Below are 26,647 nucleotides of genomic sequence, written 5' to 3' on the forward strand. Positions count from 1 at the left end.
TGAATATAAAGATGAGGGCAGCCCAAGTGTCCAGACCAAATTTCACCCTGTCTACAAAAGGACCTGTCTACAAAACTTTAAGCAAATGTCCATCCCTGGCCCCACCTAGACGTTCTGCAGAGATCCAGGAGCTCTTTTTTCTGGCACCAACCAATTGTGTGACTGTAAGCAAGGCCCTTCTCTGAGGCTCAGCTATAAAATGACATTTTAAAAAAAAAGAAAAGGAAAGGAAAGAAAACACAAAACCTACTTAATATATTGTCAGGAGATTTTAATAAAATGTTAAATGGGAACATGTTCTATTAATGTTAGTGGGTCAACAGTGTTTGAGCATTGAGGATACTTACAATCTATTGAGAAATTTCTAGCTATCAGGGACCAAGCCTGCACATAACATGCATGCTTCCATTCGTGGCAATGACTTTGGAAGAGGAGGTACCATTGTTACACCCATTTGGCCTCAAGGCTCAGAGAAGGCAAGTATCTAGCCCAAGATGACACAGTTAGCAAAAGGCTGACAGAACCAGGCCCAACGGATTCTCCATTCCCCTCAGTCCTGCTGCTGTCATTATTATAAAGATACAGACCTACCTGGCAGGGGAGCTTCCTTTACCCGAGATCATCTGCAATGAGAGGTAGGGAAGCTGCCCTGTATCTCCCCCTAGAAGGCCTTCAGGAGCTCTGTGAACCATCGAAACAAAGCCCCTGGCACAGACACCAACATCTATTTCATTCCTTATTAAGGAAGGCCAAGAGAGGGCAGGCCTCTCGATGCTTCATTAGGGGAACATCAGGACACGTAAGGACTATAATGAAAGGAGAACTGAAGAGGGTGTCTATGGGCAAAGCCCAGAGCTACTCTTGCTTAAGCCCCTGCAGAGTTCTAGAGAAGGAAGGGAGGCCACAGACAGGGCTGGACACGGACAGGAACAGATGAGCTGAAGATTCCACATAAGAGCCGAAGCCTTCTGGCCAGTGGGGCAAATCCAGGAACTAGTTCCCATTTTGGCTTCTCCCTACCTGTATGACCCCAGGCAAGACCATCTAACTTGATGGGCCTCAATGTTTCAATCTATAAAATGGAGATAATAATGCCCACCTGCCAGGGTTTTTGGAAGAATGCAATCATTTTCTTTCTTCTTTTCTTTCTTTTTTTTTTTTTTTTTTAAATGGGCAGGTCCAGGGTATGACTTTCTCCCTGCTGGTCTCAGTGAATTTCCACAAATATTAACTCCAGGGCTTTCCAGGATGCAGATTGCCCAGAAGCCCCCACCAAGAATTCCAATCCAGCATAGCTGGGGCAGAGCCCAGGAAATTGCCTTATAATGAACACTCCAGGTAATTCTTACGTGGGAAGGGGATCTTGCTCCCCACCTAGGGAAATACCAGCAGTAAAGAGTAGGGCTTAATATTAAGCAATTAAAAAAATCCTAGTGTATGAGGGTACTGCAAGAGATTTAGAGTCAAGATATTTGGCTTCCAATCTCATGCTGTTCGTGATGCAGGAAATGCTTATCATTGACGGACTTCAGTTTTTTCCCAGGTGACATGGACAAAACACCCTGAACAATTGTTTTAAGAAGTAAAATGATGTGCATCAAAGCTCCTAGCAGGTTACCTGGAAAATAAGTGTTCAATATTATTATTTTTTTTTGAATTTTAAAGAATTTATTTATTTGAGAGAAAGAGCATGAGGACTGGGGAAAGTAAGAAGCAGGCTCCCCGCTCAGCAGGGAAGCCAATGCGGGGCTCGATCCCAGGACCCTGGGATCATGACCTGAGCTAAAGGCAGACACTCAACCGACGGAACCCCCAGGCACCCCTTATTCTTATGACAGACTCATTTTCACCTGGTCCTTGAAAGGAACTTGTAATACCCCACAACCGTGGAAACCCATGGGTAGAAACAGGAGCACAAAAGATTTTTTCCACCTTAATTCCAACCTCACAATTTGTTTAACCAAGCAGTTTACAGGGGGCAACAATAATTGGTGGTTTTAAATGCTTCGATACCACCAGGCGCTGCAATCCCGATAAATCATCCCCGACATATGCCCAGCTCCTCCAAGTGACAGATGACAAACAAAAGCAGGACAAGGTCCTCCATCACAGGCGGAATCATTGAGTTAATGGAAGAATTATTGCTTCTGAAATCCACTCCAGTTCTATTGAGGGGAACGTTCCAATTTATCAAAGCCAAATGAACATTAATTGCAGCAGTCTGGTAAGTTTTCCAGCCGTTATGACCTTCATTGAATTTTAATCCAAAACAGATAAGATTTCCTTCCACACAAGAGGAAACAACACAATTAGCTCAAAATGACAGCTAGATTAGGAAGCAGGCACAGGCAAACCACATACACACGTTGGTACTCACATGCACCCCCCACCCCGGTGAAAACACGGATTCCGCTTGGCTTAAAAACCCAGCACAAAGGAGGTAAGTAGAGAAATGATGAATAAATACAATCACACATCTGCATATACCACCCCCCTTCCCCGCCCCACAAGATGGAAAAGGTAGCAGGCAGTAATGGAGACAGAATTTCTGTTAACTGCTGTAATTAATGTTATGTCTCATTGGGGAGAGATTAGGAAAAAACAGAGAGGGAAGGAAGAAAAAACAAGTATTATTTTGCTATTAAAGACGCCCTTGAGCTGGGGAACATTAGCAGCAGAAGTTTGAATTGGGTAATTGTTTGACTGTATGGGTGGATGTGCAGACAGGGCGATTAGCACGAGGCACTGAAACAGAGCTGTGCGGAACCTGTGTGTTTACACTGCCGCAGCACGTAGCCAGAGTCCTTCTGTGGAGCACAGATCACAGCTGGGGGACGTCTAGCAAGTGCGGCACGGCGGGGACCACCCACCCACTGAGACACACAAGGACATGTGTACGCGCTGTGCCCCAGTCTAGCCCCCAAAGCTAGCTCCGGCACGGACCTGTCACGAGACACCCAGTCCCTCAGAGACCTCTGGGCTTAGTTTCCTGTATTTTCACTCTAAAATGAGGTCATTGGACTAGATGTGTTTTAAAGAGGCAGAAGGGTTTTTGTGGATTTATTTTATTTTATTTTATCATTTTGAGAATTAAATTGGAAGTGTTGGTTGTCCTCACTTCCAAGCATTCACGATGAGGAAGAACCAGTCGTCATTATCCACAGTCCAGAGTCAGGCCTCTCCTACCAACACACGGCGTGGTAACTCAATGGTTATGACGATGGACCCCTCCCTGAAAGGTCCTTTCCCCTCTTTGCCCTAGTAGAAGAAATGTCTTAGAGAGATCACCTGGACTCAGAAACAATTTTTTTTTTTAAGATTTTATTTATTTATTTGACAGACAGAGATCCCAAGTAGGCAGACAGGCAGGCAGAGAGAGAAGGAAGCAGGCTCCCTGCTGAGCAGAGAGCCTGATGTGGGGCTCGATCCCAGAACCCTGGGATCATGACCTGAGCCGAAGGCAGAGGCTTTAACCCACTGAGCTACCCAGGTGCCTCTCAGAATCATTTTTTTAATGTAAACTCTGCACCCCACGGGGGACCCAAACTCATGAGCCGGAGATTAAGCGTCGCATGCTCTACTGACTGAGGCAACCAGGCGCTTCTAGAATGAGAAACTGAGGTGGGATCCTGGGCTCAGGCACTAACTGTGTGATCTTAGAATAGGGATGTCTGAACTTCCTCATTTATCCTTGGTTTTATCATTTGTCCAACAAGAACAGTAACAGGAGCCATATCAATGAAGTCGATGATACAACATTTGTAGAGTTTACATGTAACCTCGTTTTAATTCTATGAGGTAGAAACTATGAGTCTCACCATTTTTAGTGGGGGAAACTGAGGCACAGAACGGTAATTTAACCACCGCCACACTGCTAGTTAAGCAGTAAGGCCAGGATTCTGACTCTGCCAGTCCTGCTCCAGACTCTATACTCTGTGTCTTTAAACCTCTTATTCTGAATATAGACTCACAAGAAGTTGCAAAGCTGGTCCAGAGAATTCCTTTATCCTCTTCATCATTCGGGTTCCTCCAAAGTTAAAATCACACATAAGAGAATAATCAAAACCAAGGAACTGGGGCACCTGGGTGGCTCAGTCGTTAAGTGTCTGCCTTCCGCTCGGGTCATGATCCCAGAGTCCTGAAATCAAGCCCTGCACTGGGCTCCCTGCTCAGTGTAGAACCTGCTTCTCCGTCCCACTGCCCCGTTTGTGTTCCCTCTCTCACTGTCAATTAAATAAATAAATAAAATCTTTAAAAAGGGGGAAAAAAAAAACCCAGCCAATTAACAACAGCATAATATCATTAACTAAACCACAGACCTTCCTTGGATTTTACTGGGTTTTTCATTAATGTTCCCATTTTGGTCCAGGAACCCTTGTGACCCTGAGTTTCCGTGTCTTCCCCAGCCCTCTCGTATCTGTGGCAATTTCTCAGCCTTTTCTGCCTTTCATGACCTTCCTTGACACTTTTGAAGAGTCCTGGCCAGTTACTTTGTAGAAGGTCACTCACTTTGGGGTGTGTCTGACGTATTCTCATGAGGACAATGAGGGTATGTATGCATTTTGGGCAAGTATAACACAGAAATGACATTGTACCCTTCTCAGTGCTTCCTATCAGGGCATTCATGATGTCCATCTGTCTTATTCCTGGTGATATTAACCTTGAACACTTGGTTAAAGTAAGGTACCAGGCTGAACTGGTGGACCCAAAAAAGGTCCACATCCTTGTCCCCAGAACCTATAAACACTACCTTATTGGGGGGTTGGGAGGAGAGAGCTATTTGTAGATGTAATTAAGTTAAGGATCTTGCAAAAGGAGGACATCCTAAATTATCCTGGAGGGTCCTAAATCCAATGACACATGTCCTTATGAGAGTCACACAGACAAGAGGACATGGAGAAGGTGATACGGAGATGAAGGTGAAGTTATGTAGCCACAAGCCACAAAACGCCTGGTGCCTTCATAAACTATAGAAGAGGCAAGGAGTAGATTAACCTCTAGAGCCTGGAGAGAACACAGCCCTAATGACCCTTTGACTTTGGACTTTTCATCTCCAAAACTGTGAAAGAATACATTTCCATTGTGTTAAACCCCTTCATTTGTGGTAACTTGTTACATCAGCCCTGGGAAGTTGATACTCGGACCCACTATACTCTCTAAGGTAAAGCTACCATTTTCCTTCTATAATTAATAAATATTCAAGGGTACTTTGAGATTCTAAAAGTATCCTGCTTCTTCTTGAAGTTTCAGACATTAATTTTAGTATACATCAGTGAATCTTGTCAGTAGTAATTATTACAGTGGTGACTGCCTAATGGTGATTTTCTACTTTCCCTCTTTCCTTCTACATTTATTAATTGGGATACGACTGTAAGAAAGAGCTATCTCTTCTACCCCATTCATTTATTCGGTCTATTATTTCTATCAGTATTTCAGAGTCAATATTCTCAATAACTCCTGCCCAACTTAGCTCAAAGGCCGTTTGTGAAGATGAAGCATGACGGTGAATTAGGGGAAAATAATTTAAAGAGTCAAAGGAAAAGAAAGGGATCTTCTCTGAGTGCTCTTCTAAATGTCCGTGTGTCTTTTATCATTTGTTTTTCTCCTCAGCCATACGAATGAGGTACCCACAGCCTCACTACAAAATCAGGAGAAAGTAAGAATCAGAGAAGTTCAGAAATGTGGCTAAGGACAAACAGCAACATGGAAAAGACCAGCTGAGCCCACATCTGTCTGTCCAAACCGATGTTATTTCCACCAAACCAAGGTGTCTTCTGAGGATCAGGAGAGTGGAAAAGGGGGGGTTAAGTGAAGGGGGAGCTGGAAGCTCTACTGTGTCCAAAGCCAAGTTCACCAGACATGTGGGCTGACTCAGGGCATGGGGAGAAAAGAAATAAACAACATGAACACTGAGTTTCACATGCACGCACAGCCCCTGCACTCATTCTGCATTGTTAGAAGACTGCACAAAAGCCCCAGGTTGTGAAGGAAAATGAAATGTGCAACAAGAAGCTGGAGGGTAGATGACATCCAGATGGCCAACAGACACATGAAAAAGTGCTCCACATCACTTGGCATCAGGGAAATACAAATCAAAACCACAATGAGATAGGACCTCACACCAGTCAGAATGGCTAAAATTAACAAATAAGGAAATGACAGATGCTGGTGAGGATGTGGAGAAAGGGAAACCCTCCTACGTTGTCGGTGGGAATGCAAGCTGGTGCAACCACTCTGGAAAACAGCATGGAATAGTGCGATTGCTGGGTCGTAGGGTAGCTCTATTTTCAATTTTTTCAGGAACATGAAAAAATTGAAAATAGAGCTACCCTACGACCCAGCAATCGCACTACTGGGTATTTATCCTAAAGATACAAATGCAGTGATCTGAAGGGGCACGTGCACCCAAATCTTTATAGCAGCAATGTCCACAATAGCCAAACTATGGAAAGAACCTAGATGTCCATCAACAGATGAATGGATAAAGAAGATGGGGTATATATATACAATGGAATACTATGCAGCCATCAAAAGAAATGAAATCTTGCCATTTGTGATGACGTGGATGGAACTAGAGAGTATTATGCTTAGCAAAATAAATCGATCAGAGAAAGACAACTATCATATGATCTCCCTGATATAAGGAAACGGAGATGATACGTGGGGGGTCTGGGGGGTAGGAAAAGAATAAATGAAACAAGATGGGATCAGGAGGGAGACAAACCATAAAAAACTCTTAACCTCACAAAACAAACTGAGGGTTACAAGATGTAGGGGGGTAGGGAGAAGGTGGTGGGGTTATGGACATTGGGGAAGGTATGTGCTATAGTGAGTGCTGTGAATGTGTAAACGTGGTGATTCAAAGACCTGTACCCCTGAGGCTAATAATACATTACATGTTAATTTTTTAAAAAAGAAGAAGAAGCTGGAGGGTAGGAGCGCCTGGGTGGCTCAGTCGGTTAAGTCTCTGCCTTCCGCTCAGGTCAAGATCTCAGGGTTCTGGGATGGAGCCCCGCACTGGGCTCCCTGCTCAGCGGGGAGTCTGCTTCTCTCTCTTCCTCTGCCCTCCCTCCCCCACACTCTTGTGCACTCTCTTGCTTTCTCGCTCTTGCTTTCAAATAAAATAAATAAAATCTTAAAAAAAAAAAAAAAAAAAAAAGCTAGAGTGTAAAGGTGGAAGTAGCCACCACTGAGGAAACAGACCACTCAGCTCTGTCAGCCTGCTTACTACCCACCCCCCACTAGACATCTCTGCAGTCTCTGGATTTCCCCTCCTCCTCCCCCCCCCTGCAGTCTCTGGGGTGCCCCTCCCCCATCCCTGCAGTCTCTGGGGTGCCCCTCCCCCATCCCTGCAGTCTCTGGAGCCGCCCTCCCCCTTCTCTTCTCAAGGTCTTGGCACCTCAGCTCCTTCCACCTTCCCCTCTGCTGCCTCCTCTCAGATCCACCCTGCGGGCACCCACCTCCCTGCCTCTGCGGGGTCCTTCCCTGTGTGCCCCTGACTTCCTCCTCGGGCCCCCTCCTCTCCCAGACCCCTCCACCACTTTCTCCTGGGCTTGGGTTCTGTCTGCCCCTCCCACTCTGCTTCTGGGGTCTCTTTCCCTGCTTACTTCGCTGTGTGGTTCCTCCCTCCCTTTCCTTCTGTTTCCTCCTTCCCCGACTCTGCTTCTATTGCTAAATCATTTCCCTTCTATTCCTGCCAGTGTCCCTCTATTTTTCTACATCTCTCTCATTGTCCTTGGCTGCCTTTTTCTCGGTTTGTTTCACTCGGTCTCTGGTAGTTTCCACACACCTAGCATAGAAGAGGTGCTCAGTAAATACTAACAAATGTCTATTTTTCCTGTCTCTGTCTCCCTCTGTCTCACACAATGCAGGTTGTTTTGTTTGGTTTTGTTTTTTACTTATATGCAATTTTCCTTTCTTAATTCCTATCCTGCATTCCATTTTGGCCAGAGGGTCCAAGCCACTGCCTCTGGGCCCCAATTCTAGGTTTCCTCTTATCACCTCCAGGATTTCTGTCTGGCCTTGATTGTTGGCCCAGATGAATGGGCTGATCAGGAAGCAGAACATCCCTTCTCTGGTCTCATTTCCTCCACCTGTAGAATGAAGGTGGGGTATAGTCTGCTGCCATTGCGACTGCCCACATGCCCATTCTCTGTAAAGGACTGCGTTCCCCTGTTCCGGCGTTGGGCTTCGTCACATGGTGTGTTTTGGCCCTCTGGCCACAGAATGTGAGAGAACCCCCATCTCCGCACTAGCTTAATCCTAGATTCCTGCCAGTTCTTTTGCTCATTCCCCCTGCCATGGAAACCAAGGTCTCAGACTGGGGCTCCCCTTCAGCCAAAGTTCTGGAAGGAGAAGACGTGCAGAGCTGAGTCACAGCGTTGGCAGATGCCAACACAGAAGGTGCGTGAGCGATAAAGTGATGTTTGGTCGGTCACCAGGATTCTGAGTGATGGCTTTGTGGAATGAACACGTGAAGGCTGACTCGTCCAGAAAAGCTGGGTTCAGCCAGGTCTCAGGTGTTTTCAACCCCAATGTTCCAACCATAATTTCTAGGGCTATTGCTTTTGGGGAAACCTAGCCAGATCTTTCATGTGCATTGTCTCAGCTCAATGTGACCGTTTTAATTTTATTTCCAGTTTTGCAAATGACCGAACAAGAGGTAAAGATCTCCAAATTTCTATAGCTGCTAGGAGATAGAACCTCAGCTTGAAACTCGGACTCCTGACACCACACTGTGTGGTCTCCACTCCACGATGCTGCATCCCTAAACGTTGTGGGAGGCAAGCCACACTTCCTAGTTGGCTCATTCTTCCTGTGTTCTCCTAAGTCTGGCTAGAGCCCCTGCAGGCTTTTACTAAATCCTTGTTGTTGAGGCAAGTCAAGGCCAAGCTATGAGTTCATGTGATTCAAATTCTTAAAAATTCATAAATGTATTTGTGATTTAAAATTCTTCTTTCTGAAAAAAAAATAAATGGGATTCATGCGGTATGGCCCACTTACATAAAAATGTACTTGTGTTGGCAAACTTCATTATGTCTTGCAACTGATACAAGCTTGATGATCTTGATTTACAGATGGAGATCTTAAGGCTAAGGAGAGACGTGATCCACCTACGGTCATGCCGCCTGTGAGTGGCAGGCCCGGGACACCAGAGTCCCAGGCTATAGCTTCTTGCTATCCACGTGTCACAAGTTTTTTCCATCACTAGATTTCTGTCACCTTCCCTCCTAAAACAATCTCCCCTAGGGGATGTTCCCCCATGACTCTGGGTCCTATTCAAAAGGCTTTTGGGACCTGCAGTCTGTAACAGTTTAGCTTCCCCTGCCCTGGCTGCCCTGGGCATTCTTCAATGACATTGCTTATAAATAATACAGCGATAGCACTTATTAGCGAAACTGCTCCCTCCCCCGAAATAGATGTTGCACTCCTAATGCCCAGATCCTCAGAATGCGACCTTCTATGAAGACTGGGGCTTCACAGAGGCAATCAAGTTACAATGAGGCCCTCATGCTACACCCCAATCCAATGTAACTGGTGTCCTAATAAAAGGTGGAAAATGTAGATGCAGACAGAGAAGCATGCACAGGGAGAAGGCCACGTGAAAATCAGAGCTATGCTGTCATATGCCAAGAAATTACCAGAAGCTGGGGGATGGGGTCTGGAACACTTTCCCCTAGGGCCTTCACAAGAAGCATGGCCCTGCCCACATCCTGATCTCAGACATCTAGCCTCCAGAAGTGTGAAAAAATACACTGAAGTCACTTGGTTTGTGTCCTTTGTTACGGCAGCCCTAGGAAACTAACACACTTCTAGGGAGCAGAATCCTAACATCTCCCTGTCAGGCTCTAACATATCTGTTTTCCATGCAGCATCTTCCAACAGCCCCCCTTAGGCAGGTGCTTCTAACCTCACCCCAATTCCAGATACGGAAATGGAAGCACAGGGAGCCAAGAGGCCCTCGTTACATGGCTAGTCCGTCAGTTATGGGGCCAGGATGTGACCCTGGGGACCCGGATCGACAGTCCTTACACACTAGCTACATCCTCTGTGCCTGCGTTTTCTCCAAAGTAGAACAGGAGTAACCACGGTATCTGTTGAACTGGGATTATTTAAAGAATTGCATGAGTTAAATACATGCAGATAGTAGAACACGAAGCATAGCAGCTCTTGTTACCATTACGATGCCTCACTGTCCTATTTTCTCATCATTTTTCCAGCTATTGTTTCTCTGAACGTGCGATTCCCAAAAGTAAACACACGGCTTCAGGTCTCCTCCAGAACCTCTAAAACGAGTCGTTCAGAAAACTCGTCTTTCATTAACAGAAAACTCGTCTTTCATTAACACAACTTAAAATGTGGAGCCACTTTTAGCAATCAGAGCCCTGAGAGTTGGCTCGTTCTGAGCTTGTGGTTGACTTTTTAAAAGCTCTTTTTTTCCCCCCCTTTTTTTCTTGCAGATAGGATTGTCATTGTTTGGTTTAGTAGGCAAGTAAACCATTGCATGATTGAGTGATTAAATCAATGAACTAAGGAAGGCACGGTATGCTGTGAATGAATACTGGAATGGTTGGGGAAATGATCTAAAGTCCTTTTTCACAGAAAGCTTTAAAAAGAATTATCCCCATATCACACAAATCCTTTAAACAAAGCCTCTGATTGAGAATGGTAATAATAATTTCTTAGATTTATGTGGCATTTTATAATCCTCTAAGTATTTTTCTATATATTATTATGGCATAGAGTCATAGATCCTGTAAGTTTGAAAGAACCACAATACGCATCTAACTTAACAGTTATTCCATTCAAAATCCTGATGAATAGGGCCGCTAACCTTTGCTTGCATACCCCCAGAGACAAGGAACTCACCACCCTCCATGACTCAGTCAATCAAGTACCAGACAGCTCAAACACATGGAAAGGTCTGTCCTGGCCATGGACAGGGATGCTGGTCCCTTGTCACTGCCCCTTCACTGGGACCACCAGTATAAATCTACAGCATTTGAGATGGTCCTTTGGAAAGAGATACGTTCTCCAAGATCTTCTTTCCCTCCATATCAAGCCCAATATTTCCTTTCATCTCCTTTCTCAGCATTTATCACCAATGTCTGTCACCAGTGTTGTCATTACAGCCATCATTTTGAGAGCAGCTACCACTTTTTGAGCACTTACAGAATACCAGGAACTGAATTATGCCCGAGAGCAAAGACTCTCAACCTGGATAGACTAGAGTCGTAACCCCAGCTTCAGAACCCACTGGTGGTATGAACTCGAGCAAGCTGTGAAACCTTATTGAAGAGGTTCCTCATGTGTAAATGAGGGAAATGAGAGCATCGATCTTACAGAGTATTTGAACAATTAAATGGAAAGAGGCATGTGCCACACCTAGACCGGGCCTGGCATACAGAAAGTCCTTGATGATGGTGGCCATTATTGTTATTGTGCGGGACACGGGCACGTATAAACTCATTCAGTACCTGGAAAAACTCTCGGAATGAGAGAATATTATCACAGTTTTACAGAAGATGATTTTGATTTGACCAAGGTCATAAAGCAACCAGCAGAGATACTGTTCAACCTTGGAGCTGACTTCCAAATCATAACCACCCCCCCAACCTTGACCTACCCATGGATTCCACATAAGGAGGGAGTCTACAAGCATTTGCTCATAAGATCTTCACACTTGATCTTAGCCAAAAGGCCGTGACTTAAGCCATCAGCTGATGCAGAGAGAAGAGGAATGGTGGTCTGTATTTGCACTGTTAAGAGTGGAAGATCTGTTATCAGCCTATATAGAGTGAAATACTGGGTTTACCATTTAATCTTGGGGTGAACAAGTCACACCAATAGCTACTGATTTTATTAATATCTCAGGCTCAGGAAGTAACAAGCCCAAAGGGCATGCTGGGTCCACTCCAGTAGGCATGAATTGTAGCACGTTCCAATGACTAGCCGAAGCTCGCTGCCCTGCATGGGTGAGCAGAAGGTTTGTCCTGAGAAAAGGAAATGCAGAATACTGACCTTGGCATTTCTTTGACATTTGACTGGACAACTTGGGTCTTCTCGCAAACGATTTCAAACCTTCACCAAAGATGAAAACAGTGTAAAAATCTGAGAGACCAGGAGCCACCTTGTCCTAAGTAACCTGGACACGAGTTTCAAATCTTGAGAAAAGCCTGGTCCCAGAAAAGCCTGGTCCCAGAACTGCCTTCTTGTTAGCCCCGTGGCTTTAGGAACAGAACTCAAATAAACACACTGTGTCTCAAGTTTCTTATTTGTGAAATGGGGAAAGAGATCACAGCCGCCGTGAACGCCTCTTGGAACGGCCACTTAGGGGTGAAGGCAGCAAACCCTCTTTTTGTTCCTGCTCAGCAAGGAACAAAAGGACAGATCAGCAAGGACAGAGTCTATCGAAGCCACCAAGAGGCATGCCCTTTAAGCCAAGCCACACTGATGGGTTGGAGACCCTAGACACCTTAGAGTCTATATCTGGACCCCAGTTTATCTACTTATGAAATGAAAGGGTATAATAAACACATCGTAAAGTTTTCAAGCAAAGGGCCCATGAGAATAAGAGCTAAGGGTCTTACACGCCAAGCTCCTCTGATATAAGTACGTGGTGTTCCTACATGGTGTTGGTGGTACCCTCATTTATAGATGACAAAAACAAGGCACAGAGGCATTTAAACCTTTGTCCCACACTGCCCAGAGTGGTAAGTGGCACAGTGGGACTTTACACCCAGGTGCCCAGGTTCTGGAGTCCGTGCTTATGCACCTCCATGTCACCCTACTTCTGCTGAGGGGGCAGGTGTGTCCCACCTCAGAGAAGCCAGGCTGCCAGCGTGAACACCTTGGGGTTCAGAGTTTCCTGGTCAGGACTCTGTCTCTTGGGGGTAAGGTGAGGACAAGTGAGATCCAGATCTTGGGGCCCTGAAGGCGGACAAGAACTGTTAGGGACCACAAGGTGGTAGCCTTGGGCCACTCTAGTGCGTAGGCAGAGAGGGCCAGGTGCCAACCACCACCCAGCCTCCTCTGCCAGCCGCATCTTCAGTTAGAGAGAATTTCAGATGCATGTACGTCTTAGTGACTTCCTCCTTCTAAGAGGAACTCCCAGAGCAGAATAAAAAGGTAAAGAACACCTCCAGTCCTTGGGGAGAGAGTGTGATTTAGTGGAACTAACACTGAACCCGGAAGCAGAGAAAACCCATTCAGGGCTCATTTATAATTGAGATGATACCATCTAGGTTACTGGGTTATGGGAAGGATATATGTAAGTCAGCGTGGTGCCACAGAGAATGCTTACCCAGTATTAGTCAAAACACAGTCTCACTCTCAAACATTGAAAACGGGAAGGCATGCCCCACCAGGCCCTCTTAGCATCCGGTGGGGTCCCACACCCCATGAGGACTCTAGCGAGGGCCCTGAGACAGCAGTGCTCACCTCCTGCTCCCCGAAGTCAGCCTGCAGGCACGCACTGGGCTTGGCATGTGGCTGTATCATTTGCGAAATATATATATGGGAAAAGTCTATCACACTCATTCCATGAATAACACAAAGGCCTTGATTTGTTCCTCCACGTGACGAGCATGCGTTAGGTCCAAAATTAACACTGCTGTCTGGCTGGGCTATGTGTGTGTTTTTCCAAAAAGAGAAAACTTCCAAGCTCTTACTCAGCCCTCATCAGAGTGTCGAATGCGGTGTTAGAGGAATCAGAAGAACCGAGACCAAAAGCAAAACTCGGCCCCACTGTAGACTTTCAATAAATACCGTTGGCTGTTGAGATGGAAAAGAAAGGGGTGGGCGGTTGCACTCCTGTACTGAGTGGCTTTCTGCCAATTGCTTCACCTCTCTGCGCCGCACCTCTGTCACATGTAGACTGGGAATAACGTTTCCTACTCTCATGCATCTGGCAGAGAGAGCTGTGCTCAAAGAGAAAATAATGTCTTGAGGAGTGAAAAGCACTGGGGGGGATGTCACTCATGGCTATTATCAGATCTCGTCTTGAGCCAATTAGACCCTGTACATTCTGCATAATGAATTTGTTTTTTCCTATCTACCATGCAGAGACATCAACTCGTTTTTTAAAGAAACCATTAATATGAGCCTACATGCATTTTAGACCACCATTCAAGTGACTTTAAGCCCTAGCAGCCTTCTCTGAAGGGATAGCAGACTCCAAGAGCTCCAGGTCATGGCTTCTGCAGAGACGGAAGGCCACTGCCCCCCTCTCTGGGCCCATAACTCCATCTCTCATGTGAAGGTGACACGCCTGACTCAATGCTTTCTTGGAGAAAATGCAATGAGACCATGTCCACAAAGGGGCCCAGCACAGTGCCTGATACATGGTTAGATAGATGGTCCATAAATTTTTGCACTGAGAGAAAGAGTGAAGAAGACATAGTTCAGGGTTTGTAGCTAGACACGCTTGGGGGTTCTAGTACCCAAAAGAAGCTCCATCTCTTACTTGCCATGTGACCTTGGATAAGTGTCTTGGCCCCTCTGACTCAGTATTCACGACTGTAACATGAGGGCAGTGGAAGGGCTTACACGTGTGATGGCGCTATGCCCAGCCCCGCCTCAAGGGCCACCACGCACAATCTACACTGCAGAGGGGGTCTTGTGAGGGTCAAAGTACCCGGCACATCAAGGGCACTCGGGAAAGGGCAGCCCTGCTCCAACTTTGTTCTGATTTTGTTTGTTCGGATCTTCTTGGAAAGGCGTTGAATTCTGGAGCACTGAACCTCAGCCCCCGCGGAACAGGCCAAGCACGTGACAGATGTTAAACAGCTATTCCCAGAGAGGTCAGCCAAAAGGCCAAGGAACGGGAGACCCTTTCCTCTCTTCTCCGAAGCACGATTAGTTTGTCACAGCTGACAGATGATGGATGGGTACGCGTCAGTCCAAGGGACACCGCAGATTCCACCTGACCTTCTCCTGAGCATTCTAACCTCTCACGCTCAGCCAGCTCTTTCCTCCCTCTGCCAGCAAGCCCCCGCCCCCCTCCATCACCCCCTCACCTCTCCATCATCACCCCCCACCCCCGGCACCTCGCGGCATCCCCGCTCACTCACCATCACAGAGATGTGGAGAATGTGCATCTGCTCCTCCACGATCTCCGAGGGCTCCTGCAGCGTGGGCGCGGTGGCCCGGGCCAGCTGGCCGGCGCTGCTCATGGAGACGTGGAAATACAGGGTACCGTTCTCCAGCCACTGCTGCCGCCAGTGCACCAGCGAGATGTCCGCCGCCGTGCCAGACATCTCTGCAAGACAAGACCAAAGGTGCAGGGTGAGCGGCACGCCCCCCGCCTCAGGAGTCCAGGCCTGGAAGGAGCCCCGCGTGGTCAGGAGCTCAAAAGTCACCTACTCTGCACCTGGACACCTTTCCCTACATCCAATCTGAGAGCCGGAGACCCACACTTCCCCTCAAAGATGGGTCACCTGAGACCGAGAATCTCCCCAAGCAACAGAGTGGCAGAGGCGGAATCTGAACCCAGGTCTGTCGGGGGCCCTTGGGGAAAGCACGGACCATGGTAAGGACATTCATGCCCCTAAATCCAATGCATGGAAATCAAACTAATTAAGAGACGCAAGTGCCTACATTCTCCTGAGGGCACGGAGCTGGAAGAAGGTAAAGGAAGGACGTCTCCATCCTTGAGCAGAGCGGGGGCTCAGAGTGTGACTCCTTCACAAGCCGAGCTAGAAGTACGCACAGCACGAGCTGCAGAACCCCAGAGCTGGAAAAGCCCGAGAGAACATCTGGCCCAGCCTAGGGGCCTCAAAATTACCCTTTTTAGGAACAGAGCTTGGCAACTGGGCTGATCTGAGCCTGTTTCTCCTACTTTGGTCAGAGCAGCTCCGTTTTTTTTTTGCTAGTATATATACTGCACGGCCAGGAAGGGCGCGCGGGCACCCAAGTTTCCGTGGCTTAAAAGTATCTGGAGAGACGCTGCTCCAGCCCAATGTGCTCATATGACCCGAGCTGAAGGCTGATTCTCCACAGACTGAGCCACCCCGGTGCCCTCCATCAACTGGTCTTTAAATTATTCTTCTAATAGTACTTCCTTCCAATATAACCACACCAACATAGCCTCTTCTTGAATGATGGGAGTGTTGGCAAGCACAGGTGGTGCCCACAGTAAGATCATACCATGGTTTCATCACGCTGCCTCCTGGAGGGACTGCGACCCTGGAAATGTCCTAGAAGGAAGGCCTCTCATGGTGTCTTGTGAAGAAAGAGGAAGGGTGGCTCCTGGAGAATTACCAAGACTTCATTCAAGCAAGAGTTACCATAGAGACAGAGGCACTCCACTGTAGAAAAGTAGCTGTAATAATGTCTGAGGCTTGAGGCTCTGGACCATCTTCCCAAGTCACGGAGCTGACCAAGGGGCAGTATGCCCGCAATTACCACAGATCTCATTAACGTGTGTGTATATGCGCGCACACACACACACACACACACACACACTTGAAGAGGACGGATGGGAAAGCTGAGCTAGAACCCCTAATCCAATCTCCTTGTCCCCCACTCTGCAGCCCCTGGAGACACAGAAGGAAAGACAGTTACCTTGAAGAGATGATGTCTGCTCACCAAATTCTACTGAATTATTCTTGTATCGCCCACTCCCCACAGACTCACTCCTTCAGGTTCACAATCAACAGCCCTTAGGGAAGAGCATCTGGCACTTAGTAAGGGCTATAAAAAGTTGCTATTAATATTTATTATCATTATTATTATTAACAGGGACAGGATCTAATTCACCCTTGAGCTGCGGTGGAAAAATCCTTGAGACAGCCTTGAGGGCTTGCTTTCTCTCCCACTCCTAATCGAGTCCACTAGGAGACCTTCCAAACGCCACCCCGGATGCATCCCTTCTTGGCTCTTCTCCTGCAACCACCTGGGCCAACGCACCACCCTCTCTTGCCTGACTAGCTACACGGGCTTCCTAACAGGACTCCCCTCTGGCTCTTTCCCTCGCTTTTCTGTCTGTTCTCACCCAGAAGCCAGAGGACCGGAGGACTCCTAGCCCAGCCTGTTCGCTCCATCACTCCTCGACTCGAAACCCTCAACAGCCTCTACCTCATTCCAAGGAAAAGACAAGGTGACCAGAATGTAGTAAGTTATGAGCCCAAGTGAAAACCCGCCTGGGCTTCACCTGCTGTGCCAAGAGTCAAGCGGGGAAGGAGATAACCACAAGACTTCATCAGCAATTAGGACACGAGGACCCCAAAGGACGCCAAGAGCTCACTGTGGGACACTGGGGGCAGGAGACTGGCTGGGAGCCCAGAGTGTGAAGCGGGTCTCTCTCCAGTGCCTTCTCTCCCCCCATCACCCCACCACCCCACCTCCGGGCCTCAGCACCCGAAGCACTGGCAGCAGTTTCTTCTGGCCGCCAGCCAGCTGGGCCAAGGCAAGGTGAAGACATTATGGTAAATGGGCGTGCTCAGTCCCTCACTCATGTTTCTTTCCATGCATCAAATCCTGGAACCAGAGGCCCAGAGAGCCCCGGGCTACTGGTTGCCCTGCAAATAGCTCTCTCGTGCAGCAGCTCACGAAGAAGGACTCATGGGCCAGTGGTCGGGCAGGCCCTGGCCAAGCCGCGTCTGACTGCCACGGCCTGGGATCGAGGAGATGCAACGAGTAGAGGGAGGCTTGCCTAAATCTGCAGTCTTCACTCCTGGAGCTCTCTGCAGCCTGTGCTCAAGATCCCACCACCAAAGAAGCCCCCCTCCCCATGCTCAGATCAGGAAACAGAGGAGCAGCCAGAGTCAGCCCCTCGCTTCAGGCCACTGGTGAACGGATGCCCAGCTGGACCCAGTAGATGTCCGGTCCGCACAATTGCTACTATGCTGGTGGCTCTTGCAACATCTCCTTTTCCTTGACTAAATTAGCCCATGAACCAAAACTAGATTGAGCTCTTTGTTTGCTACAGCGATGAGTGCACAGTCAGCAGACAGTAAACGTTAAATGATAATAACAGTGTGTGAAACACAGTAAATATTGAATCACAGAGATCGGCTCTGGACTCACTCTATTACAAAGGAAGGAAACTGTTGCTGAGGTGGGGAGGAGGGCCATGGGGCCTCGGAGAGAAAACCCGCCCTGGTGGAAGCAGAAGGACCAGCCATTCATTCCTGCATTCACTCATTCCCACATTCACTCATTCCCTCATTCATTCATTCATCCTTTCATTTATTCCCTCGTTCGTCCATTCCCTCATTCATTCATTCCCTCATTTACCCCATTCATTCATTCACCACTCATTCATTCATTCCCTCATTCATTCATCCTTTCATTTATTCCCTCATTCGTTCATTCCCTCACTCATTCATTTCCTCATTTACCCCATTCATTCATTCACCACTCATTCATTCATTCCCTCATTCATTCATTCACCATCCATCCCCTCATGCAGTCTTTCACCATTCACTCATTCATTCCTGTATTCATTCATTCATCCTCTCATCCATCCATCCATTCATTCATTCATTCATTCACGTGTGTGTGTTCACACATCTAACACACATTGTTGAGCACCTACTCCATTGTGGGCACTTCAGTAGCTCAGAACATGGAGGGAAAGGAAGCCCAGTCTTGCCTTCAGGAAACTCAACCCTTTAGTGGCAGAAATTCTCCCCACTCCCCAGCTGGCATCTCAGTGCCCACACATGCGCATCTGCCCACGTAATATGGCCCTAGACTCTGCACATTATCCTGACCCACCTGCTACTGGCATCCCCTCCTCATGTGCCCAGCCCTGCCGGACTCACACCTGTTCCTCAAACAGACCAGGGTCACTCTCGTCTCAGGGATGAGAACTCTCTGTCCTGTCTGTCTGGAACTGTCCTCCCAGACCTTTAAGCCACCTTCTTCTTGGCATTGGCCTCTGAGTCCAAGTGACACCTGCTCAAAGAGGCTATGCCAGGATTAGCTGAAATTCTCCTCTCCACACACATCTATGCTCTACGGTATCCCCTTTACAAAACCTTTTTATAGCATTTATCACGATTAGAAATGAATCATAGGTATTTTCTGAAACATGTGTTTAATGCCTGTCCCCCCAGGAGAGCAGAGACCTCGCTTATTTCCTGCCATATCTCAAGTGCTTTTAAAAGTGCCTGGCACACAAGTGCTCAATGAAAAATTACTAAGTTGCCAATAATGAATACACACACACACACACACACACACACCCATAATAAGATTATGGAGGTATTGTTAAGCCTCATTACAGAATTAAAGAAAGAATAAGTAAAGGTCCATTGAGAATATGAAGGTGTGACAGGAGTCTCCTAGCTCAGAGACAAAGAGCTACTCTAAAAACATGGTACCATGAGCGTTACAGAGAATAGGCGTATTGTTGGCTTTCAGAGGAGAGAAGGAGGCACAGAGATGGCCTGGGCGGTTCGGGGTCTCAGGGCACTGAAGCCACACAGGTAAGGAGTGCGGCGGGACATCAGTTGGAAATACACTCCAGACACAGGGTTAAGGGCTTTGAATCCCGGCGACAGAGTATATTCTCCTCGGTGTGCAGTCGGGAAACAGCGAAGTACACTTGATCAGAAAGCCAGTCTCGTGTCCATTAAAAACAGGTCAAAGTAATACCAGCATAACCAAGGCTAGCTCTTGAAATTCCCCGCTGATCGATTTTCCAATTGCATTTTCCCCTTCCTCTTCCCCAAGTCCTTCCATATAAACATTTCGCTGAAGTCTTCAAGTCACATTACAATCAAACTTAAAGCAAAAGGGGGACTAAACGCATTTGGTCGGGAACCAAGACGATTCCCATAAAGGCAGATTATGCTGACATGATGAATATAAAATGAAACAGCAGATATTAAAGTGGGAGAATTGGTGCACCATGCCTTCCGGCGGGAGGCTGACTCCTGCGCCTGCCTCCCTCCCACCTCAGAGAGCGAGGTTTTATATTGGAATCATAAAGAAACACAGGGATTGCCTTTTCACCTTTCTCTGTTCTCCCGCCATGGGCCACAACTCGTGAAATATTCAGTAGGCTCAAATCCCCTCAACCGCCCCACTAAAGCCAAGCGAGAGGATCAGCCTTCATCAGTGATTCTGGGTAGACTGCCATCCTGCCTCGGCAGCCACAGATGCCTTTCAGCCTCCTGGAAAAGAAATAAAAATTCCCGAAGGCGTGTTGTGCTTTTAATTGGCTTGTTCTTCCTAATCTATGGCACTCATTGTATTTTTATTTAATTCCTGAAGGTCATTATGAAAATAAGCAGCTCTTCTGATCACCAGCCATCTTGGTAACATCTCCCATGTGGCTAACTAACCCACCTCCTGATTCCACAGCTCCGCTGACCCTCCAGCAGATAATTCGCAGAAGGCCGGAGAGCACTTCGGATGAGTTTGCAAATAGTCTTTTGCTTCACCCGGCGGGGAGGGTGGGGAGCAGACATTGCAGGAGATGAACCATGAGATGAACTCACTGCCTAGGTACGAAGAACTGAGGAAGGCAGAGATGTTGACTTCAACCGCCCTTGCCATTAGCTGTTCCGGCCTTCATGAGGGTCATTCCGCTGAGTGACCTTAGGAAACAGATCTCATACGCACGCCCTCCTTTGCATCTCTACAGCGGTTGCCTTGTTACTGACCTTCATCATCGCTCTCGTAGAACACCTCAAATGGCCTTGCGCCAGTCAGGGTCTCATCCCAGAAGAGAAGACACACTCAAGTGAGGTCACTGAGAAGTATTTAATGACGGGGCTGTTTACAGACTTTGGAAGTATATTAGTCAGGGTTCTCCAGAGAAACAGAGGCAACAGGACATATAGAGACCCATATAAAAAGACTCATTATGAAGGGTTAGCTTGTATGGTTATGGAGTCCAAAAAGTCCCCAAATCTACCGCCTTCCAGCTGGAGGCCCAGGAAAGCCAGCGACATAGTTCCAGTCCAAACCTAAGTCCTGAGCATGAAGGAAGCCAACGGTACATATCCCAGTCTGAGTCCCAAGGCCCAAGACCCAGGAGTGCTGGGAGAAGATGGATGTCCCGGCTCTAGCAGAAAGCAAATCTGCCCTTCCTCCACCTTCGGATTCTATCAGGCCCTCAGTGGGTTGAGTGATGCCCAGCTCCATTGATAAAGGCCTTTCTCCTTTACTCGGTCTACTGATCCAAAGGCCCGTCTCTTCCAGAATCACCTTCATGGTCACATTCAGAAATAATGTTTTATCAGCTCTCTGAACATCCCTTAAGCCAAGTCAAGTTGACATATAAAATTAATCATCATGGGTAGAGTAAAGGCACACCAGTGTTGGAGCATCTCAGGCTTGGCAACAGCGAGCAGCTGTCACCACCCTAGGCCTGAAGGGATGACGAGAGGGAGATGTGTAAAACCAGGAAACAGACTCAGCTGCAGGAAAGGACTGCCAGACAGGGGCTTCGAACTCCAGCAGAATATGCCGGCTACTGATAAGGCATGGCCCATCATGGATGTGGTGGGGTAATACATGCTCCCATCTCACGCTCCCTCTACCTCTAATCTCTTGCAGGTGCCTCACGTGGGCCAACTCCAATCAAACACCCAAGGGTAGAGCAAATCATACAGGTCAGCCTTCCGGCGCCCTCAGCAGGGAGGAAAGGGGGAAACATGGATCTCAAGGGGCCAGTGGAGAGCACCTGGAAGGTCCCGCCTGGCATGCTGACCTGCAGGCTTCCTTCCAACCATCATGCAAATGACTACCAGGATTAAGTTTCTAACCTATAAATCTGACCACATCATTTTCTTGCTTGAAATCTTTCAATGGCTCCTGACTCCCCTCAGGATAAAATCTAATTTCAGGGGCCTGGCCCCTGCATTTCTCCCCTCCCTTACTTCTCTTCACTCCTTTCCCTGCACTGACACATTATATCTGATCAAATATTTATGCAATCTCCACATCCACTACGCTCTTTCCTAATTCAATGTTTTTGAAGATGCTTTTTTTTTTTTAAGATTTTATTCATTTATTTGACAGAGAGAGATCACAAGTAGGCAGAGAGGCAGGCAGAGAGAGTGGGGGTGGGGGAAGCAGACTCCCCACTGAGCAGAGAGCCCGATGTGGGGCTCCATCCCAGGACCCTGAGATCATGACCTGAGCCGAAGGCAGAGGCTTAACGCACTGAGCCACCCAGGTACCCCCCACCCCTTTTTTTCTTTTAAAGCCAAGAGAAATCAGTTTAATTTTAGAGCACATCATTTAGTTGCCTCAACTGAAGATGCCTCTTCAGAGGCCGGGACAGCCTTTGCAACTCAACCCCATACCTTCTCTGGAAGATCTCAGTGACCCCCATATGAGCTAGATATTCCTTTATACTTCCATAAAGAGGGAATATGGTGTTCTGTGTAATATCACAGACCCCGGGAGACCAACTACGGGAATTTGAATCCCAGCTCCCCTGTGTGTCTTTGGACAGACTCTTTACCTTATTTGTGCCCGTTTCCTCGTCTGTCAAATAACACCGGCCTCATAGAGTTCTTTTGAGAATTAAATGAGATAGCATGAGAATTAAATGAGATTAGCTTCGATCTTGGTCCTCACTAAGCATTCCAGTTATAGGTGTTACATCTCACTTCATACGCACTATTATAACACCCTATTTTACCACTGCCTTGGTCTCTGGTATTTATCTATGCGGTGTTTGGTATTTACCCATGTTAAAACTGGTATGTTTATACAGCTGACCTCTCTCACTGGACTCCAGTGCAGGGACACATCAGAGCCATTTGTGAACCCGAGTGCCTGACACAGTTGCCAAATGCAGGGCAGAGGGCTCCGTAAACGTTTGCTGAGCTGAGCTGGGCTGCCCCATTATCTGAATTCAAGTGGGCACTCCAAGAGGACACAGAGAAGAAATGCCAACTCAGGGCAGTCATGATGGCTTGTTTCCCATAGAGCAACACTACAGAAATTTATTTAACATCTGGCTCAAGTTTAGACACTCAAGAGAATGCAAGTGAAGAGAAAGACAGACTTTAAACATTCGAGGAGTTTGCGATTCTCATGGAGATAGGAAGTTTATATAGAAAATAGATAATCCCGTGGTTCTGTTTAGACATAAGTATGTATATATACGGCTGGAAAGAAATAGACTGGAACAAAATACACCAGATCATCAAGAAAGTGCTCTTCAAATGGTGAGATCAGAGGTGATTTTAATCATGATCTGATTCATTTTTCTCTACATTTTCTACATTGAATATACATTACCTCTGCATCTGTTTGATGCAGATACATGCTCACTTTAAAGATTCAGTCAACCAACCTTTTCTGAGATCTGGCATTGAGGGATTCTATCCTCAGGAGCTTGGGCCAACGAATGGAGAAAAAACATGTCATAAATAACTAGAAGTCAAAGTAGAAAGCTTGAAAGAGAGGAGATGACTTCTGGCTGGATCTAGAAAGTTTCTTTGTGGCGGAGTCTTAACAGATGGGCAAGATTTCAACAAGTGGCCATGTGGCAGAGGGCACGGTGGATGGAGGAATGACACAAAAGCGAAGGCGGGATTGCAGGTGTGCAAAGGGTCCAGTGGGAGGAAGCCAGTAGAAAAGGCAGAGGCTCACCATTACAGAGGAAACAGAGACAGAAGGCTAGATAGCAGGTCTGCAGAGAGGGACATAAAGAGGGGACTGCCGTGTCTTAACTACAGGCTGTCTCCCAGGCAGAATAAGAAATATTAGGTCCCACTTGGGGCTCCTTCATGCAATCAGACCAAGCCCTAGTTTAGAGGCTAATGAAGCTCTCCAAATACCATAAATGTAAACCTCTATGATTTTCTTTCTTTTTTTGTGAAGCGTGTGTGTGTGGCAGGAAGAAACTCAAGCCAGCTGTCCTACTCATATCACACCTAACATAGAATTAAGAGGAAATAAAGCCATGCCTAGCAATGTGCTCAGAAATCTGCAAAGCCCCACACTTCATCCTAAAAGCAAATGCACTCATTATCCCCACCATTCAAGAATCTAATTTCCATGGGGCACCCAGCTGGCTCAGTCAGTAGAGTGTGCAACTCTTGATCTAGGGGTTGCAAGTTTGAGTCCCACGCTGTGCAAAGAGATTGCTTAAAATAAAAAATCTTCAAAAAAGTAATATATAACCATAAATATTTACAGACCACCTAAAATGTGCCAGGCACAGTGCTAGGTCCTGTGGCAAAAGATTTGGCAAAAAGAACAATTTGATTGCTGCCCTCACGGACCTTCCATTCTGGGACGAATGTTCCTCTATGGACACTAAGCAGCAACAACACACCATCCTTCCCTCCTTCAGTTTCTTCATCCGTTTACCCATCAATCATTCATTCAATCCTAGTGCAAGATCATGTCTGTCTAGCTAATTGCTGTCCTCAGTGCTTAGCATACAGTAGGTACCCAATAAATGTCTGTTGAATGAATATATCACTCATTACATGTATCATGAGTTCCCTGCCCTCAAGAAAATCACAATCTAGGAGAGGAGGAAAAGGAAGATCAATGAAGGGGACAATCCTCTGGTACTGGCCACGAAAGCATGCATAGGGTGTTGCAAGAACACGCGTGAAGAGGGAGTTAATGCCCCTCATTTATCAGGGGTCTGGACAAGGTTAGCAGGCAGAGTCTATAATCTGGATATTTTATAAGTCTATAAGGTCCTGATATCAGACCAGGTTACATGTCCGTAGATGCATCATGGTGGTGTGCAGTTGGGGAGGCTGCTTGGCGGGTAGAAGGTGGAGACATGGGGTAGGGGTGGGGGTGGGGCTGGGACACAGCCAGAGCAGTGGCAGGTGGAGAAGAACACCTCAGGAGTACCTTCGACCCTCTTCTTCCTCGCTCCCATCTGTCAGCTACCTCTGCCTTTGCCCCCCACTCCCAGCCTGCCTCCTCCCGCTTCCTTGGGGAACTGTGTCTTTTACCAAAAAAACCTGCATTCCCTAGCCACCCAGTAGAGATAAATAATACAGTTATATCCAGTTAAATAAGGGAGGGGAAGAGAATTAAGAGTTATCGGCAAGGGAGAAGAGCACATCGCTTCAGATTCCATCTGAAAATAGATGGGTAGTGGTTGGAACTGGATCGTATTACTCCTGCTTATTCTCTCCTGAACCATTTCCCTCGCTCCTCGCTGCATTTTTTCACCTGGTCTTTCTCTGTTGTTTAGCTTCACTATATGCCCTTGTGTTTCTCCTTGTGTTCCCTGTTTCTCACTTTCTTTTCTTACCTTAATGCACCCAAACCATCAATGAGTTTTTCTCCCCCTCCCCTGTTCCACAACACTGCAAACTGATGGGGAGAGGAAGCCAAAAGAATGGGGACAGGGACTAACTTGCACCAACACCTGTTTATGTGCCGGGCAGTCAGCTAGGGGAGGGAAACCCACATGAATAAGGGGGACAGAAGGACACCCACTCTTCAGATGTGCTGCCTGAGGTCCCAGCAGGGGACTGGCCTCTCCCATGGTCCTCCATCTAGCAAGGGGCAGAGCATGAATTCAAGCTCCATTTCCCTTACTCCAAATTCAGTGTTTGCCCCGCTTTCCTAACCAGGCTGAGAAAAGGAGTTTGCACATTTGAGTGAAAAGACAAGAGGGACCAAGTCCACACGGTGGGTGTGATGTAAGTACCAGGGACAGCACCTCCCAGTCAGCCAGACGCTCGGATCACATGTTCCATCACGAAGAAGTCATCCGCTGGGGTTGAGTATTTCTGTTGAGCCCTCTGTTTTTAAAATGCACATCTGTCTTGGGAAAGGTATAGGAAGCATTCTGTCTGGGGGTGAATTAAGTTTTTTTGTTTTTTTTTTTTATTTGACAGACAGAGATCACAAGTAGGCAGAGAGGCAGGCAGAGAGAGAGAGGAGGAAGCAGGCTCCCCGCTGAGCAGAGAGCCTGATGCAGGGCTCGATCCCAGGACCCTGAGACCATGACTTCAACTGAAGGCAGAGGCTTTAACCCACTGAGTCAGCCAGGCACCCCATGAATTAAGTTTTTAAGACCACTTTGCTCCTTCCTCCTGAGCAACATTTACCAAGTTAGGTTTACCCCCTGAGCTTCACTTGTCTCATGTGGAAAATGGGAATCCTGAAAGCAATCTCTGACAAACGTCCTGAGAACTAAGAATGACTCGTGTTGAAAGAAGCCAGCACAGCACTTAGCACCTGCGTATTCCCTGACAGCTGTCTGTCTTCTCGTCACTCCTTGTCTATCTCACCACTATCGAGACAAGAATCAGGTTGTTCAACAGCAGTGGGGGATGGTATGGTACCAACTACAGAGAAAAACGTGGCAGAGGTTACAGATCAGACTTCCTGCTTCACTTGGAAACAGTATCTAGGACCCTTGTCTCTGGAGCTCCAGTTCCCCTCACACCTTTTAAGTCATCTCTGTTGGCTTCAACCTGGAATCATAGAAAACCTCACAGATGAAGGCGTGTAAAGGAATGGAGATGAGTGATCTAATTCACCATTTTACTGACTGGGCAATGTAGACCAGAGAGGGGTAACAACTTGCCCAACGTCACACAGCCTCACAATCTAATGTTCTTCAAGGATCATAAGGAGGCTAGAGACAAAGATTTGGGGTGGGGGCAGGCCAGAGGTGAAAGATGGAACTTCCCGGACTCCTAAAAGTGCTTTCCCAGCAAGCGGGGAGGGTGTAGAATTCCCCTGG

General features: G+C 47.2%; 1 protein-coding gene across 1 annotated transcript in view; it reads right to left on the minus strand.

Annotated features, from left to right (window-relative positions):
• LOC123392814 (astrotactin-2-like) overlaps positions 1-26,647 on the minus strand; it is a 251,911-nt gene that overhangs the window by 114,099 nt on the left and 111,165 nt on the right. Inside the window, exon 2 of the mRNA XM_045082908.1 lies at positions 15,072-15,259. Coding sequence (XP_044938843.1) covers positions 15,072-15,259 — 188 coding nt within the window. The remainder of the gene's footprint in view (positions 1-15,071; positions 15,260-26,647) is intronic.

Source organism: Mustela putorius, unplaced genomic scaffold (genome assembly GCF_011764305.1).
Source record: "Mustela putorius furo isolate JIRA1106 unplaced genomic scaffold, ASM1176430v1.1 tig00000596_pilon_pilon_pilon, whole genome shotgun sequence".
Classification (NCBI taxonomy): Eukaryota; Metazoa; Chordata; class Mammalia; order Carnivora; family Mustelidae; genus Mustela; species Mustela putorius.